At 34.7% G+C, this 19,015-nt stretch overlaps 2 protein-coding genes across 2 annotated transcripts in view; both read right to left on the bottom strand.

Moving 5' to 3' along the window:
- LOC309476168 (uncharacterized protein) overlaps window positions 1-19,015 on the bottom strand; it is a 209,688-nt gene that overhangs the window by 135,404 nt on the left and 55,269 nt on the right. The gene's annotated exons all lie outside the window — the stretch shown is intronic.
- Window positions 3,620-19,015, bottom strand: part of LOC309475960 (muscle M-line assembly protein unc-89-like) — a 70,546-nt gene continuing 55,150 nt past the window's right edge. The window contains exons 6-12 of the mRNA XM_082138985.1: window positions 17,411-17,719; window positions 12,762-13,070; window positions 10,646-10,945; window positions 8,290-8,595; window positions 7,047-7,340; window positions 6,204-6,509; window positions 3,620-4,810 (exon numbers count right to left, since the gene is read on the bottom strand). Of these exons, the coding sequence (XP_081995111.1) occupies window positions 4,644-4,810; window positions 6,204-6,509; window positions 7,047-7,340; window positions 8,290-8,595; window positions 10,646-10,945; window positions 12,762-13,070; window positions 17,411-17,719 (1,991 nt within the window). The 3' untranslated portion in view covers window positions 3,620-4,643. The remainder of the gene's footprint in view (window positions 4,811-6,203; window positions 6,510-7,046; window positions 7,341-8,289; window positions 8,596-10,645; window positions 10,946-12,761; window positions 13,071-17,410; window positions 17,720-19,015) is intronic.

The following is a 19,015-nucleotide window of genomic DNA, read 5'->3' on the forward strand; positions in this document are numbered from 1 at the left end:
TGATCTGTGTTAACCAGTTTGCTAATTAATTTGCCAAGTCTATTAGCAAGTGTCTTGGATAATATTTTTTGATCAACATTAATAAGGGAGATAGGTCTGTATCCCTCAACTTCTTCAGGATTTGTACCTTTTTTAGAAATTACTGTGATAATGGCTTCAGAAAAAGTCGGCGGTAGTCCAGTTGTTAGTGCTTGCTGATAAGTTTTAAGCAAATAAGGAGTAAGGATGTCGCTGAATTTTTTATATAGTTCGGCTGGTAACCCGTCTGGGCCAGGGGTTTTCATGCTCTTTAAAGAGTTTATTGTGCTCTTCAATTCCTCTAAAGAGATATCTTTATTAAGAGATGCCCGATCATCTGGAGATAGAGTGGGAAGAGTACATTTACGTAAAAATTCATCCATTGTTTGTGGGTCCAAATCAGTTTCTGAAGAGTATAACTTTGAGTAAAATTCCTTAAAACATTGGTTTTAATCAGTTTTATTTTGATAAACATGACACAATATAATATCGTGACATAAAAAGAGCTTTTACTGTTATAAAAATGCAGATTTGTACTATTTTCCTTTTCAACCCTATACTATGTCCACTATTATGGATTCACTGAAGCTGTGATCCGATTGGCTCTCTCTGCTCTGGTGGGCGTGGCTGCTGTTGCTGTGCTGGTTTATGACTCATAATCAAGACGAGTTTGAAAGCGGAGGACAGAAAGACGTTCTGCTACGTTTTATCCTCTCTCACAATCAAAACAACTGTGAATGCCGCTTGCAAAGTTTACTTTGTCTGCATAGCATTGATTCATTGAATATAGAATAGTAAGGAACTTGCATCCTATTGGTTCAAAAACGAGTATAAATTTGCCGTTAATCTCTTTAGCTGCACATGCTCAGACAGTCAAATGATGTTCCTGTAGTTTGCCACTGTTCAAACAGAGAGAAAGTTGAGTTTCTGCAGAGCTGGAAAGGGTGAATCTGAAAGTGTTGAAGCTGTTTTATTACATTGAACATGACAGACAGTACAAACTCCATCAGACTCTCACAATGAAACACTGTCAGATTAATTTGACCTTTGAAAGATTGAATCAAATGTTGCCAGGTAATTTAAATTTATTTCACAATTATAATAAAAAAACAGGACTGTATTTCTTGTCACATTCAGTCTGATTTATCCCTCTCAGATGCCACTGTCAGCTGAATGCAGAAAGCTTTTAATGTCACAGAATGAGCCGTCTGACCGTTTACAGGAACAGAAATCTTCTCGCTCTGACTGATGTGCGATTCAGATCCATTAGCCGTATTAGAGAAGCGAAAGCTTAAAAATGAGACGATCAGTCAGTTTTTAAATGAGTCAGAAAAAGCAGCAAACCCTGTAGGCTTGTAGTTTTGACACTGATTATTATATTGTGATTTAAAACAGAATTACATAGCAAATTGAGAAAGACTTTCAACTTCATATAAACTGAAGGGTCAGATTCCGGAATCCATCGCCGCTTCAATGAACATATGTATTTATATTCTTTTGAGTGATTTATAATCAAGTTAGTAATCAATAATCAGTATTTTTTCTTTCTACATATTAAATGATTTGAATGACTTCTTAAAGCATTTAGGCCTATTTGACTTTTGGTGAATAGTGGTGAATGTTGTCTGCACTTCTCATTGAGAGAAAGAACATGTTATCTGGATGTTTTTGGAAACTGTTCTGTTTATAGTTCAAGCTCGACCAATTTCAACCATGATGAAGCTGTGTGTGTGTGCCAGTATTATTTGTTACAGATCAGTATTGGTGGACAACTGGCACTATTAGTGAGGTGAACACAAGATGAAAGGACAAGCTGGCGCCTAGATAAAGCAGTTCTGTGACCTCAAGAGTGTCAGTCGTATCATTAATGAAGAGATGCTTCTGCCTATCAGTCCATTTGTGGAAATTAACTGTTTATCTTTTCTTAGCCAATCAGATTCATTCAACCTAACATGATGACGTAGTTAGTGACATGTGTAAGAGTATAATTGATGTTGTTCTGAGACTGTACGCCAGAGCGGCCTACAAACTCTTTCTGCGATTGAAACTGCAAACTATATTCAGTCAAATTTTCTTCAATTTATTATAATTCTGACTCTTGTCTTTAATTGACTGCATTCATCATATCTGGTCCTTGAGTTGTTAACTGTAAATTCCCCAACACCACTGTGCTAAATATATCTGTAACATTATAAGGTATACATGTCTTATAAGTGATTATTTGTATTATATTGTTGTCTATTCAGGCATGCAGTTTTTCCATTAGGGGGAGAAGAATGAAAGTTTATCTGGGCCTAAATGTGCTGTAATGTGAGTCAAAATGAAACAAGGACAAAAAACATGATTTGATCTTATATGATCTATGTGCTAAGTGTGTGTAATGATAAAGGGCTTCTTTTACACTGCTCGTATTAAACTAAAGATGTTGAGCATGAAACGGTGAAAAACGTTCAGCTTTTATATTTTGTTCTTTGTATTGAGCCAATAGGTCAATTGGTGATGGTACGATATTTTATTGGTCAATTTTTTTTTTCCACAGGCGAGAGTTCACAAATTAAATAAATAAATAAATAAAATAAACAGATTTTTAAATAAACTCATTGACTTTCTGTTCACCAAAACAACTCAACTGGATTTGCTCACTTGATCACTGATTTGAATATGCATTCATGCTGTTGTTAAGACTAGGTCAAGACCAGACCAGTGTGTGTTGAAACCAAGACATGACCAAGACTTTTGAGGGGTTGAGATCATTGAGATCAAGACAAGACCATGACAGGGCGAGACAGAGTCAAGAACAGTCCAGCGCTCCTTAAATTATTCTAAAAGATCCACATTTACTGCCTGAGAAATGTCTTATATTTAATCAGGATAAAAACACTACAGCTGTGTGCTTAATCCCATTAGCAACCAGACCACACATCTGGACATCACTAAGCTCTGTCACACACATACAGGGGGTGATATTAGTGATATGAGGAAATAATTTTAATTTAGGGGTGAACTATCCCTTTAAATACGTTTAAGTGCTTTAATCCTGTTGTATACACAGACTTTTGTAATATAAAGTAATACACAACCTGCCTTCAAAATAAGGCCCTAAAACGCCACTGTATGCGTTATAGAAATAAACTATACCTACTATTACATAGTGTTTCTATCGTTATTAATAAGTGTATAATACTATTATAATATTAATAATTTGTATTAATAGCCACAGATTACATAAGCAACGAGGCCTTGAATACAAAAGAGTATAAATTTGGGTATACTCTTCTACTGCCATCTGGTGCTCAAAAAGATGAAGTGCATCTATAGAGCATTTGCATGGCTAGATTGGACTTTCTTTGAACTGTAATTCGGTTTTTAACGACATGCCAAATTTGAACACAAAACCATCACTTGGTACACTTCAATTACCAAATTCAGCTAGTTGAACAACGTCTGAAACTAGCTCCCATATCTTCTTTGTTTGCGATTATGATTAACACAATTTATTTTATGGTTATAACTAAGTTCAGATTTAATGTACTCAGATTTTATTGTGTACATACAGTACATATGGTATGAAGCAACACACACCTCACACAATTTTACCTTTTTATTATTTATTAATATTGTATACATAGGTAATTTGTTTATAAGTTGCATGCTAAAGATGAAATGCATCTAGCATTTTCATGGCTGGATTGGACTGCTGTTAGGAAGCAAAATAAGTGTTTTTCTGCTAGAGGACAGAAATGTAATAAGATCAGAGGCATATCTATATCTAACATGAACATGTATTCCTCAAGCAGATGCTTTTGTCAAAATCAATAAAACAACACAAAACACAACACAATGTGGTTATACTGTAACTAAGTATTAGGCACTTTTTCCATCTTTTTTTGCTATAAGTGCAACAAGAGTAATATTAAGTGCTTCATCATGAATACAAATAAATTCAGATCACATCTACAATTTGGCATTCACATCTGATTGGGAGATGAACATTCACTTCAGATCAGACCCTTATTTAAGCAGAATTACTAAAGCAAAATAAGGCACACATTTACAATTTCAACGAAAATAATATTAAAAAGAATGTCAACATAAGTTTTTTTTTTTTTTTAACAATAAAAGGGTCACTTACAGTGAAGTTTAGTAACCCTGAATGGTCAAAGATGCACTAATGATTTTCTACACATGAAGAGACGGTCATGTGATCTCAGCTTTAAAGACACTGTGATCAATGCTGAACATCGACATTAATCTGGTTCTGCTGTTATTTACATAAAACAGTACATTCAATGGTTAGAGAAATACTGCTGTGGCAAAACATCTAAAAAAGTATATTACTTAAACTCGCTGTCTACAATCACACAAAATCAAAAGCTGTAAAAGTCAGACTAGTATTATGTTAGCAGGTATGAAGTGTAACATAAAAACATTATATGAAACTGTTTGATAAACACGTTTCCATGTTCATCTAAAACCAAATAAGCTTTTTACATACAAGTTTAACTGATCAACACATTTCTCACTTTAAGGCTCATAAAAGCAGAAATATGTTTTTATTGTTGCAGCTGGAGCTGAATTGTTGATGATGTCAGAGTGATTGACACTGATGGGTGTGTCTTATCTCTTTAAAGTGAACTCGTCCCCTCCTGTTCATTCACTACATCCCGATTCTCTTCATTCAGTAGTGGCATCTCTACAGTCACTGAATCATTCCCTGCATCCCAATCCTCTTCATTCACCGGCGGCATCTCTACAGTCGCTGAATCATTCACTCTGTTTCCTGCGGAATCAGCTAGAAAATACACAGACAATTACAGATATTAAAAAGAGAGATGTACTGATCAAGAGATTTCAAAACTTAAGCTTGAACACACACTACAACATAATCGGGCCGATGTGTCCAATTCTCCCCTTCCGAGTCAATCCTAGGAAAATTCCTGATTATCATGATGGTTCTACAGATTATTTGATCAGATTTTCCTTTGGTGTGAGGTGTATTAAGAGTGACTGAATCTGCTCTGAAGAACGTCAGGGTCACACCGATCTCAAATCATAGATATCCTGTTTTGTTGGAGGAACCCTGAAGAGAAACGCACACGCACTCTGCAGACTGTCACATGGAACAAAATGATACCCAATCAGAAAGCGAGCTGACGGAAGCATAACACAACTTCATCCAAACCTTTTTCTTTTTTCCCCTGCAACTTTTCTGTAAAAAGCAGTCCAAAAACTATTATTACCATTGTCGCCCACCATGTTTGTTCACTTTAAAGTCACGTTTGATGCGAGAGGTTTTGCGAGATTTCCACACTCTGTTGTTTGTGAATGGAAACTAATTGGTGTGCTTTCCTGGTCACATTGCGGCACAAACGGTTCTCAACCTTTTTTGGGCCAGCGCCATTATCCATTATCCAGGTCCCTTGATTCATTTGTGTTCATAATCAGTAAAATAAAAACAAAATCTTCTAACAAGAATAAACACATATGAACAATTAAATTATTATTGTATTATAAATTATTTTTAACTATCTTGAAACTATCCAAGCAGTGTTTCGTGTTCAGATGTGACTGTGGAATTAATACATTACCCAAATGTAATAGCAGAATGTATTTAAATTATCCATCAAATTGTCTTTTTCTCCGTACAGTCTTGCGAGGTAACAATAATGCCTGACCAGTAAATTACTTGGTGAACAAAGAAAACATGTTGGCATTAGGCTTAGGCATTAGTTAATGCCTAAAAATTTAAAAGTTTAACCATATAAATAGAATTTAGTTTAATTAATTTTAAAATTCATCACCGGAGTGAATGGGAACATAATTTATTGAAAATATATAAGTGGTTCTTCAGTCAATAGTTTTTTAATGGCATGCTAAGTTTCGGGCAATTATTTTTGCAAGTAATTACATGTGTAATCTTGTCTTGTCTTGTCTGGATCTTTGGTGTAAACTTGTGAACGCCCAGTCGCCCACCATGAACACCTGAACGCCCTAAAAATCTTGCTTCTAACGCCCCCGTTGTTCTCTGAACACCTCCTTGTCATTTTTTTACTTCTAACAAAAGACAGAACAATGCCTAAAAGCTGCTATGTGACAGGGTGTACAGCAAACAAGATAAAAACATGATATGTCCACAAAGACATCATCTATATTTAAAAAAAAAAAAAATTGAAAGAACTACTTACCAGAGACAGAAACAACAAATGTCTTGTGTGTGGTTTCTCTGCTGCTGCGGATCTGTAGTTTATAAACTCCAGATTGTTCAGCTGTGATGTCTGTGATGATCAGAGATCCAGTCTCCTCATCCAGCGTCAGTCTGCCTCTGAATCTCCCATCAAGAACATAATCATGTGTCTCTCCGGTCCCTCCTTTGATTTCAGCTATGAGAATGTATTTATCTCCAAACTTCCACTGTATCTGATCATCTTTCTGTATTTCAGGTTTAGGGTTTAGAGTGACTGATCCTCCCTCTTTCACTGATATGTTCCTCACTTCATTAGCGACAGCAGCACATAGAAACAGAGAAACACAAAGAAATGTCTCCATTAGTGTGTGCATGTGAACATCAGAGTTTGAAATTACTACACAAATATCATTCAGATAATATTCAGTTTGAAATGGAAAAAGACTCAAAACTTCACATTACTGTCTCTCAGTATCACTGTAATGTGTGTAGCAGGACTGTGTATCCTGACTTCTTTACACATGAGTTTATTATTTAAATGGTCACTCTGTGCAGGTAAGATTAACTGATTTGCTAATATATGATGCTTTCAGCTCTTTCAGTTATTTTGTTTCATCCAATAACTAATCAAACATATGTGTAGGCCATATTTCTTCTGTGATTGCTGATGTCACTACACTGAAACCACATGTCTGCTCAATGTTAAAACAGTTCATCAAATTACCACACTACACATGTTCACTAATATTCAACTAATTTTAACTACTAAACAGATGTTAATTTAAGAGGATGATATTTTTGCTTATATGATTATAATTTGATTATAAAGGCTTGAATTACTCACCATTGACAGTGACACGGAATTCCCTTTCTATTCCACGTGTGAGGAACTTTAGATAATAAACTCCTCTGTCCCTGGGTCTGGTGTCTGTGATGGTCAGAGATCCAGTTTGATGATCTAATTCCAGTCTGTCTTTGAATCTCTCATCACAGTATGAAGTCTTATTAATGTGTCCATTCATTCCAATTGCAAGAATTTCGTCATTAAAGAACCAGTTTGCCACATCTTTTACTATATAAGTATCAGAGGATAGAGTAACATCTTCTCCCTCCAGCACTGTTTCGTAAGTGTACGCACCTGGAGAACAAACAGAAAATGTTTAGTAGACAGAGATAAAATTGATATTTCACTGTCAGTAACTGATTATACTAGGGAAGAACCGAAATTTTGGCAGCCGAAAATGGCATTTTTCATTTTGTAGAAATAAGGAGGGAAATATGACAGTGCACAAAAAAAGTAAAGGAAAAGAAATTGAATTGAATTAAAAAGTCTAATAATAATAGAATTATACAAACAAAATAATTTAAAATAAGAAATTAATTATTTTACCAAAAGTCATTTTAGGTTTCAGTTTTCCACCTAGTGCTTTCAGAATTTTAATTTCAGGTATCGGGTCACTTGATCCAGTCTAAATATAATGTTTACTGCAACTATTCACATCTGTACTGGTCTAAAACAATATCTAGTGGTTTACTATGAAATGAGTGTGCAGGTCAGGAGAACATTTGACTTCAACAAGATGAGATAAAGGGGTCCTTGTCCTAATTTTTTTTTGAAGAGCCCCGTATTAACTGATTCTGACAGCATTTCATGTGATTTCACAAAGATGCAAAGATCAAACTTCCTTTCTGTCATGATCTGATAATCATTCTCATCCACACTTCATCAGGGGGTTTCAAACTTTTGGATAACAAGAATCCCCATATTCAATGATCCCATAAAATACTATATATGAGCAACATTACATAGTGATGTTATAAACACATCATGTGGATTCCTAAATTAAATGAATAGGCTTTTATATTGTCCTGGAGTCCCTAGCACCCCCTGCTAGTCTCTCAGGGGCCCTGGACCACAGTCTGAACACCTGTGTGCTTTACAATCATAATTCAGAAAATAAACACACCAATAAAATGACATAAAATATTATAGTTTAGTCATTGTATTCATCATGTTTTCATTTCATTTGTTGTAAAAGCAGTAAGGGAAATATCATTAAAATATTAAACTGAAAGACAATACTCACTAAATACAACACAAACTTTGAATGTCTTGATTGTGGTTCCTCTGCTGCTGCTGATCTTTAGTTTATAAACTCCAGCATGTTCAGGTCTCATTCTTGTGATGGTCAGAGATCCAGTCTTCTCATCCAGCGTCAGTCTGCCTCTGAATCTCCCATCATCATCATCATCATCACGTGTCTTTCCGGTCCCTCCTCCTCTTTCAGCTATGAGAATGTCTTCAAACCTCCACTGTATCTGATCATCTTTCTGTATTTCAGTTTCAGGGTTTAGAGTGACTGATTCTCCCTCTTTCACTGATATGTCCCTCACTTCATTAGTGACAGCAGCACATAGAAACAGAGAAACACAAAGACATGTTGCCATCAGATCAAGAGTGTGCATGTGAACATCACAGCTTGAAACTACTACATCAATATCATTCAGATGGACATGATTTGCTGTCTTCTCACACAGAAAATTCATATTACTGTCTCAGTTCCAGTTTGCTGAAAACTGATCTGAAAAGTGCTGATCTAAATAAAAGCTGAAGGAAGTACTTGTGGATGCAGGTCAACAACAAAATGTGTTTTAGCTGAATTTGACAAGCTGTAAAGCTAAATAAAAGAGAGAGATTGAGATGAATATCATGTCATGTTCTGTCTCCATATTTTGAGCTTAAAAATGATGCTAGATCATGTCACACACACACACACACACACACACACACACACACACACACACACACACACACACACACACACACACACACACACACGTTTGTTTCAGTCTAGTTCAATGGGGAATTGTGAAACTGATCTTACATGTTTGAAAACTGAAATGATTTAATTCCTTGTGTTTGAATGGCTGTATGTTATCGAGTTTTAGATGTTCACCACTTGAGAACTGTGGTTCCACTGGCAATGTGTTGGTCAGCCACATGTGGATCAGGATTTATTTTTCCCTGCATGTCTTTATTTTTTAAATTGTTGCTGTTGTTGATGTACAGCCATGCAATAAAATATCAAGTGAAATAACATCTTTTTGCAGCTTAATCTTTCTTCATTTGATTGAGTTCTGTGGTGAACATGTTGAATTTATTACTAAATATTAAAACAGATTTTTTATTTAAAATGTTTATCACGTTACCAAGAATTTCAGAATTAAAAGGTTGCAAAGGAAATATGAAGATGACATGTCAGTGTCACACAATGTTATTCTTATTGCCTTAAAATTACTGACAAATGCAACGTGTCTTCACTGAATGACTGAGTTATTCATAAAGTAGACTTTGTGTTCCATAATATTTGGGGAAGCAGCATTTTGATGAGAAAATGACATTTAAGTGTCAAACAATGTCATCATTTAAGACTAGCATAAGCTTGTGAGTGTGAGGAACAAGATAACACGAGCCAGACCATTGCCATAATCAAACACAGAAGAATTGTGAATGATCTGAATATCATAAACCAAACATATCAAACAGATCTCGAGTAGCTCAGTTAGATAAAATGCCACAAGAGTATTCAATGGTGATTTTCTTGGATGAGTTTGAATCCCAAAACAAGGATTTTAAGACCTTTTTTGTTAAACTTACTTTTGCGGTTACAGATTATGAAATCACTTATTTTTACTTTTACACTGATACCAACAATCACATAGTGAGGTCATTGTTTTGGTAATGGACATGTTGCACATGTTTGCTAAACTGGCAAGTGAAGTCTGCGGCCGATCGTTCACAGCTGGAGTTAAGCGCCAGACAACACCAGTTAACAGTGACATGGAAACCAGTTAAACCATAACACCTGTTGATCATCATCAGCTTCAGCCCATACAGCTCAAACAGCAATGCACAACATTAATAACTAGGTTTGGGACTATTATATTACATAACATTATAATGAGAACACTATTGTAATAAAACAATAGACATAGGTTACTAAATATTAAATTATAAAAATAAATAAAAATGCACAAACATTTCTGTGAGGGTTATGTTTAGGGGACAGAAAAAACATTATGCCAATGGAAAGTCCTCATAATGATAGTGCCACCACCACCGTGTGTGTGTGTGTGTGTGTGTGTGTGTGTGTGTGTGTGTGTGTGTTTGTGTGTGTGTGTGTGTACGTACAGTACATGAGTCAATAGTATAAACTGCCAGTGACATGCAAATAAAAACATGTAACACTAATAACTTTAATACTTAAGAACAAGTTTGAACCTAAATACAATATTCTCTGCAAATACATTAATATTTTTTTTTCATGCTTTGGCTTCGATTGGAACTATTTTCATTGATAGAGCAAAAACACAAAGTGGATCATCACTTTTCACAAAAACATCATCTATATTTTAAAAATAAATTGAAAGAGAACTACTTACGATAGACAGAAACAACAAATGTCATGTTTGTGGTTCCTCTGCTGCTGCTGATCTGTAGTTTATAAACTCCAGATTGTTTAGGTGTGCTGTTTCTGATGATCAGTGATCCAGTCTTCTCATCCAGCTTCAGTCTGTCTCTGAATCTCCCATCAAGAACATCATCATGTGTCTCTCCGGTCCCTCCTTTGATTTCAGCTATGAGAATGTCTCCAAACCTCCACTGTATCAGATCATCTTTCTGTATTTCAGTTTCAGGGTTTAGGATCACATTCTTTCCCTGTTCCACTGATATGTTCCTCTCTTCATTAGCGACAGCAGCACATAGAAACAGAGAAACACAAAGAAATGTTGCATTAGTGTGTGAATGTGAACATCACAGTTTGAAATTACTACACAAATATCATTCAGATAATATTCAGTTTGAAATGGAGAAAGACTCAAAACTTCACATTACTGTCTCTCAGTATCACTGTAATGTGTGTAGCAGGACCCTGAACCGACAGGTGACATATCCTGACTTCTTTACACGTGACTTTACACATTATTTTATTATTTAAATGGTCACTTTGTGCAGGTCAGATGAACTGATTTGCTAATATATGATCTAGTGTTTGGGACCCTATTAGAGACATTCGGCGGTTCATCTCAAAACTAACATCACACTCGTAACACTCCATCAGTAAGTTGGAGCAGCTAAAAGAAATTTTTTTTAAATTAATATAATATTGGAATAATGTTATAGTGATGTGTGATGTTTGGAGATGCTGCACACTTGAGAGTGACCGAGCAGTGCTCTGTTCTGTGTCTAGTATTTACTTCACATATTCATGTGAAGCTGTTTCTCATGATGCCGCTTCTGGTCAGTATACTTTATATCCTAAGTACGGTTCTCTTACAGTTCACTTTTTTCACATTCAAGTAATTTCAAGCATTTTTAATTACTTTTAATAATTGTACAAATGAAATCATTTTATAATGTAAATCAACATTTATTTTTCTAGTGAAAAACAGCTTTTCACCAGATATGGAATGAGGAACGTGGGCCCCATTTCCATCTGATTTTAAGATGAGCTAAATCATCTGGCTCACTAAAAAGAGACGGAAAGTTTGAATCACTTTGGTGCGCTTTCACTCAACACATCCCATAATGATCACGTGTTAGGCGGAGATGCACTGTGGGCGGAGATGCATTCAGGCCGGACAGCATTTCCATTACAATGCGATGTGGTCACATGCACTTTGACTACCGGCACACGGGATATCAGATATCTGATCAAAAAAGCGTTTTAGATCGGTGTCCACCTGTATTCAGCACAGAACATTGAAAGTGGATGTTGATACCAGGTGTCAAATGGGTCGTAAAGAACTACTGTCAAATGACACTCTGAAATGCTGATTCCTTCAGAAACAAAACAAATGCCTGTCTTTACGAATGAGACATTAAATACATAACTCTGTAGATTCCTTTATACACACTGATTCATTCAGGAATGAAACACTGCTACTGTCTGTTGCTTGGAGACACCCAACTTCTGTGGCTTCGTTTTCATTGGTGGAGCAAAAATAGACAGTACTTCTTATTGAAAAGCAATATCACACCCGTAATTGTGCTGTTGGTCTGATTATATGACCTTCACATGTCAACAGAAAATAAAATTAACTGACAAACATGCCTTGCTGACAGTTTTTTAAAATGTAAAATCCTAATAGAGGGTATAAGGTATTATAAAAATAGGTAGAAAACACTGTCCAAGCATTCTGGAGCGTTGTAGTAAAAAACTAAAAATATTTCATGAGGTAATTCCTTCAGTGTGATCACTTCTCACTTCATTTGACAGCGGCAGTCTAGCATAGTTATCAAAACACAACAGTGGACATTAGCAGAGGGTCACTTTCCCAAAACCCTTCAGTAATTCATAAGCCTTCAGTACACAAAATGCTGAGTTTTGAGATGTACATCACTGAAAGCACTGATAACTTGCAGTTAATTCAATAGGAGATTTTTAAACTTTAATCTTAGATTTCTTAAAAAGTGACAAACACAAATGATACTGATAATAATAATTACCATGCAAGAACTGTGATCAATATTACACTGACTGGAGGAGATACTCACCTCTGACAACAACTCTGAATGTCTTGTATGAAACCCCACTGTTGGATTTGATCTTCAGTTGATAATCTCCAGCGTGTTTTATTTCAGTGTCTGTGATGGTCAGAGATCCAGTCGTCCTGTCCAGCTCCAGTCTGTCTCTGAATGTTCCACCAGAACCATCACCATATTTAGAGATGATTCCTCCTCCTCTGATTTCAGCTATGTGGGGTCCTTTATCTCCAAATCTCCACTCTATGAGATCATCTCTCTGTATTTCAGTATCAGTCTCTAGAGTGACAGGATCTCCTTTAAACACTGACACTGTCTTCACTTCATGTCACAGAAGCACAAAGAAACAGATAAATTAGGAGATTATAAGGGGTGGCAGGGGGCAATAAACATAACATTTCTCAAGAACAATTTTTGAAGAGGACACAAATAATGCAGCCAAAATTGTACTTGTAAGGATGTGTGTACACAGAGGATTAATACCCTTACTAATATTAGTGTAGCATGGAGACATGGCATTATCCTTCTATTCAAAGTTTCTCTCTGGTTCAATGAAAAAGCTGACTCTTGAATGACATTATATACCATTTATTTATTGCAATGTTTTTGCAGTTGTTATCGCCATGTTTGTTATAGTGGATGACTTACTATACAACAAGCTACGGTATTAAACAAGCTACCAAACAAGCTAGGTAACGTTATATCGTTAACATAGCGAACTCATGGGAAAAAACATCACTCATCATCCTTTTTTTCGTCATGACTAATTTATTAATGTCTCCACATTGAAGTACGATGCATACGATTTTTTTTTACTAAGGATTCAACGCGTTTAATATGACATACATTTCCGGTACACGTCTATAGCGTATTACGTACACATGTATTATGTATCATCATAACATCCCCCGTTTAACATTGCGTTCAGACAACAAACAAGATTGGTTCTTTTTACAGCATAGAGCATATATCGTTGAATGCACGGCACTGCCTTGGCTTGTGGTTTGGGTTACAGTTTTGACATGTTCGTTACACATGTTCGTTCATTATCAGCTGCTGCTGCTAAGGCTTCGTACTTTTGCCCCTCTGCTAGTATATCAGCAATGGGGTGACCTTTAGCCTTGCTGTATATAGGCTGTTTCTTAAAGCATCGAAAGTAGTACTGGCAATGATAAGTTCGACTAAACATTTATTGAGCTCATCATCAGTGAATTGGCATTTCAGTGCTAAAGTTCTGGCTCTAGTCACAAAGTCATCGATGCTCTCATTTGGCTTTTGTCTATATTGCATGAGATGGAGCCTGTGAATTCTAAAGTTCACATTTAACTTTCGTTGTCCTTCAGAGAAATTCCACAAGGTGTCAGGCTTTCTCTTATCTGAATCACTGAGCCCACTTGCATTGAGACGATTTAATCCTTCATGTCCAATTCTTCTACATATTTTCCTATCTTATTTTTCTGCATCTGTTATTTCTTCATCTTCCAGGTACAGAATCATTATTTTGCTTAACCCTCTGTTTTTTTTTTATTTTTAGGGGATTTTTTATACTAAATTATATTTACACTGTATTTATAATCCATTTATTTTGTAAGAAAAATATTCATATTTAACATGTTACAAAGTAAAATTCTAGCTTCCGGCCAAACAAACATGCTTGCGTCTTAAGTACAACTTACGCAACTTAGCTTTCAATTGGCCAGAAGCTAGTTATTTTACTTTAAAAAGTTTTAAATATGGATATTTTACAAACACATTGCTTCGCATCAGAAGGCCTTTATTAACCCCCGGAGACTCATGTGGAGCACTTTTATCATGGATACAGTAGATGCACTTTTTTTAAACTTTAAATTGATGGTTGCAATCCACTGCCATTATAAAGCTCGGAAGCGTCAGGGTGTTTATTAATATAACTCTGATTGTATTTGTCTGAAAGAAGAAAGTCATACACCTAGAATAAATCATGGGCTAATTTTCATTTTAGAGTGAACGACTCCTTTAAACTGTCGTAAATCTTGAATGCTTTAGCACAGACTTAAGTTTGATCTCTTTTCAAAGATGACATATGGCAGATTATTGCTGAAGTGAAAAAAAAAAATGTTTGAAAAAGTGAACTTAAAGTAACAGAATTTTATGTGCATTGTTATGAAAATTGCACAAAAATACTATTTTCAATTTTTATGAGATATTTTCAAAATCACATTTTACTCTAAAACTGAAAATCAAAGTCATAAATCTAAACAAGTTTGAACTTGATCTCAAAAAATTATCTTTCAGTAAGATTTTGTTTGTCTGCAGTACCAAAAAGTTTTTGTACTAGATAAAAATTAATATCCCATTCATTTCCAATGCGCTCATTTTTTACCGCGATTGTGACCGTCTCACTCAACGTCTTATTTTTTATTTTTTTAATTCTGCTATTTATTCCATTCAATTTAAGGCGCAGACAAGACGTAGCCGCTACATAAATCACGTGTGGCAGTGAAAGCTGCAGTACTTAACTTTTGGCGCTCTAGCGGTTAATAAACAGAACTGCATGCGTCTTGCCGGAGCTACTTCTCTCTATTTACATCTATGACGAGTCACGCAGGTACTGGGCTATTCCACAGCGGTGTCGACCCGAAACAGTCTAAAATAGTCTGAATATAAACACTTCTTATAGGTGGACCGTAGTGATTCAGGATGAGACAAAACGTTTTCCAGTTTGGAAAATAGATTCATGATTTACTTGCTCATTAAATATATTTTGTCCCTGAGTTCAATATGCGCAAAACCCCTTTTTCCTGAGCATGTTATTGGCCAAGGCTTTCCGTCCCAATATTAACCGCTTCTCATCTATTACAATCCTCTACAATACACAGTAGATGGCATCATAAAGCCTGTTTTTTTCACAGATGATTGCTTTTAAAATATATTATTTGGAGTTTAAACCATTTTGCCCAAATAGAAGAAAAAAAAAAATCAGGTAGCCTACAGTGACAAGGCTACCTTGAAGTGTCGAGTCAGACGTCACGCGTCATTCACGTGATTTTTGATAAAGGCTATTGCATTTTTATAGCTTATTGTTGGGGTTATTATTGTGTTTTATCTTTTATAATTTTAATAGGCCAAGGCTACACAGCACTGGTATACTAGACATGGTCACCAACTCGATCACGTCAACTGGTATGAGACTGTTTCTGTAGATCCTGTAAATAGAACAATAGAATAGAACAAAAAAATAGCCTACATATCTCTGATATCCGAAATCATACAACTATCTGCAGACACAAGAACTATTAGGCTATAAACACAAAACAGCCTACCTTTCTATAGTTCATTTGTTTGTTTATTTATTTAGGCCTTATTATTTGATTTTTTATTCAATTTTCGTAACAGCAGCATAATAAACCATGAAAATCCGTGTTTTGTTTGTCACATGCTATTGTTTGGGTTTTAAGCATATTTTTATTCCAAATGTTCAGCAGATACGAGTTAGCCTATTGCACATTTAATTTATTTAGCCTATTTTTTAATTGCAGTTACGAAGGTTTTACTAGTGTAATAGGACTTATTTATCATGCATAATGCAAACAGTCCTGGCTCCGCACATTGGATGACCGTTTCATTTACATGTTGAATTAGGCTACCCTTCGTTTATTAATTGTAATTTTTATTGTGGTAGTTCTGTAACATATGGAGGACGAAACGTGTAAAAGCAATAAATAAATACGCAAATTAATTAATGAATTAATAAAGTCCACAAAATTATAGAGAAATATAGTATAAATAAATAAATGTGCAAATAAATACATAATTACCTAAATCCACATCTTCCTGAATAAATAAATGTATAAATAATGAAATGTGCGAGTTGATATTTATAATTAAATATATTAAAATAATGTTGGGGGAAACAAATTATGTTAAAGGAAATGCTAAACTGAAGGTTTATTTAATTATAAATTCTCTGCTAAATAATAATAATAATAATAATAATAAACTTTGCTCGCCTTTCTCTTTTGAGGTCTATAACGGTTTTAAGTATAATTCTGTTAACTGTCAGATCGCATGTCAATCAAACTTCAACGAAATTCTAAAACTAAACATTACAACTCTAAAATGAAACATTACAAATATTATATGTTACTTAAATTAGCCCGAATGTTTACAACTTCGTTCTTTTGTGTTGGTCACAAAACTTCTAGTGGTGAATAGTACATATATGCTAGAACAACGTTTTATAAGTTCTTTATAAGTACAGGTATCTGTGGATATGTTGACAAGAAACAATGGCAAACAAAAATGTTAATATGATCATTTGTGTAAATTAATATTTACTATTTGGAATAAAAAGCTATGCATAAGCAAGGTAAAAATCACTTAATTGCTAAAAAACACAATTGAAGATCAGTGGGAAAACAATAAAGACTGAATAAGTGTGTGGAATGTGCTGGAAACACCCTTGCAGCAAACGCAGACGTCACGTTCAGGCAGACGAACGAGTGATATGGCAGACGTAGACGAGACGTTCATTGAAATGAGTGCATGTTGCAAAGTCATATTAAAGAACCGATCGGAAAGCCATAGAATAAGGAAAACCTGAAATAAGCTCTTCACAACTACATCATCTACATTAAAATATTAAGTTAAAAGAATAAATTTGTTAAATGTAAACTACTCACCACTGACAGAAACATTGAACTTCTTGTGTTTGATTTTACTGTCTTGGCTGATCTTTAGTTCATAAAGTCCAGTGTCTGTGTCTCTGGTGTTCATGATGGTCAGAGATCCAGTCTGCTTGTCCAGCTCCAGTCTGTCCAGGAATCTCTCATCAAGACCAGTGTCATATATAAAAACTCTCCCTCCTCTGATTTCAGCTATGAGAGACCCTTTATCTCCAGATCTCCACTCTATGAGATCATCTCTGTGTAGTTCAGGAACATCAGTGTTTAGAGTGACAGAATCTCCCTCCATCACTGACACTGTCTTCACTTCATGTCACAGAAGCACATAGAAACAGAGAAATGAGGAGAATATAAGTGAGTTTGCAGATGAACATGTCAGAAACACTGAGAAGATACTGTGTGATTCTTCACATCTACTGTAATAATTAGTTCATCACGTAGATGCCCTTTTAAACTAAATTATGAATAACAATTCACAATAAGGTTGCATGTGTTAATTTTAGTTACTGCCATAGTTAGCGTGAATAAACAGTTCTTCCCAGTGCATTTATTAATCTTTTAATAAATTTATCAAATTATAATATATCAATTTTTTCAAATGATACATTTTTAATATTAGTTCAGGTAGCCGTAACTGACAAAACCAAAAAAAGAAGAAAAAAAAGAAAACTGATTTTCAACAGTAAGGTTGACAAGAAAAGAACCAAACCTTATACAATTGTTAATTTAGGTCTATAGTTCAATACTATAAACAGTTATTTAACATTGTAATAATATTTCTCAGTGTTACTATTTTTGATCAAATAAATGCAGCCTTGGTGAGAAGAGACTCCTTTCAAAAACATGAAAAAAGAAAACAAACAAACAAACAAACAAACAAACAAACAAACAAATAAATAAACACATATATACACACATATATATATATATATATATATACACATACACATACATATATATATATACACATACACATACATATATATATATATATATATATATATATATATATATATATATATTGTACTGTATATATACACTACTGCTAAACACTACTGTTACTGTTTTTGATGTAATATTTATGTAATATTGTGACAAATTGTTACAATTTAAAATCACTGTTTAATTTATAAACTGTGTGTATTGTTAATTTCATTTAAAACTGTGTAATTTATTCTTGAGATCAAAGCTGTATTTTCAGCATCATTACTCCAGTCTTCAGTGTCACATGATCCTTCAGAAATCATTCTAATATGATGATTTGATGCTCAAGAAACATTTCTGATTATTATTAATGTTGAAAAGAGTTGTGCTGTTATTTTTATTTAAACAGTGATGCATTTTTTTTCAGGATTCTTTTATAAATAGAAAGTTCAGAAGAACAGTTATTTCTCTATTGCTAAATATTCCTCGTATTTTGATGTGTACTGAATCACTTCACGTTTTCTCTTGTAGTTTTTGTTTCAGTGGTGTCCGATCAGTCCTCCACTAGTTTCTAGTTTAATTGATCAGTATCCTGTGCTTAAATAGCCCTCTGATTCAGTCTGTTGTGGTCAGTCGTTATCTTTGGTATATTAATAAATCTGTCCCGTTTATGGTTTT

This window comes from Leuciscus leuciscus, assembly GCF_965113295.1.
Source record: "Leuciscus leuciscus genome assembly, chromosome: 15".
NCBI lineage: Eukaryota > Metazoa > Chordata > Actinopteri > Cypriniformes > Leuciscidae > Leuciscus > Leuciscus leuciscus.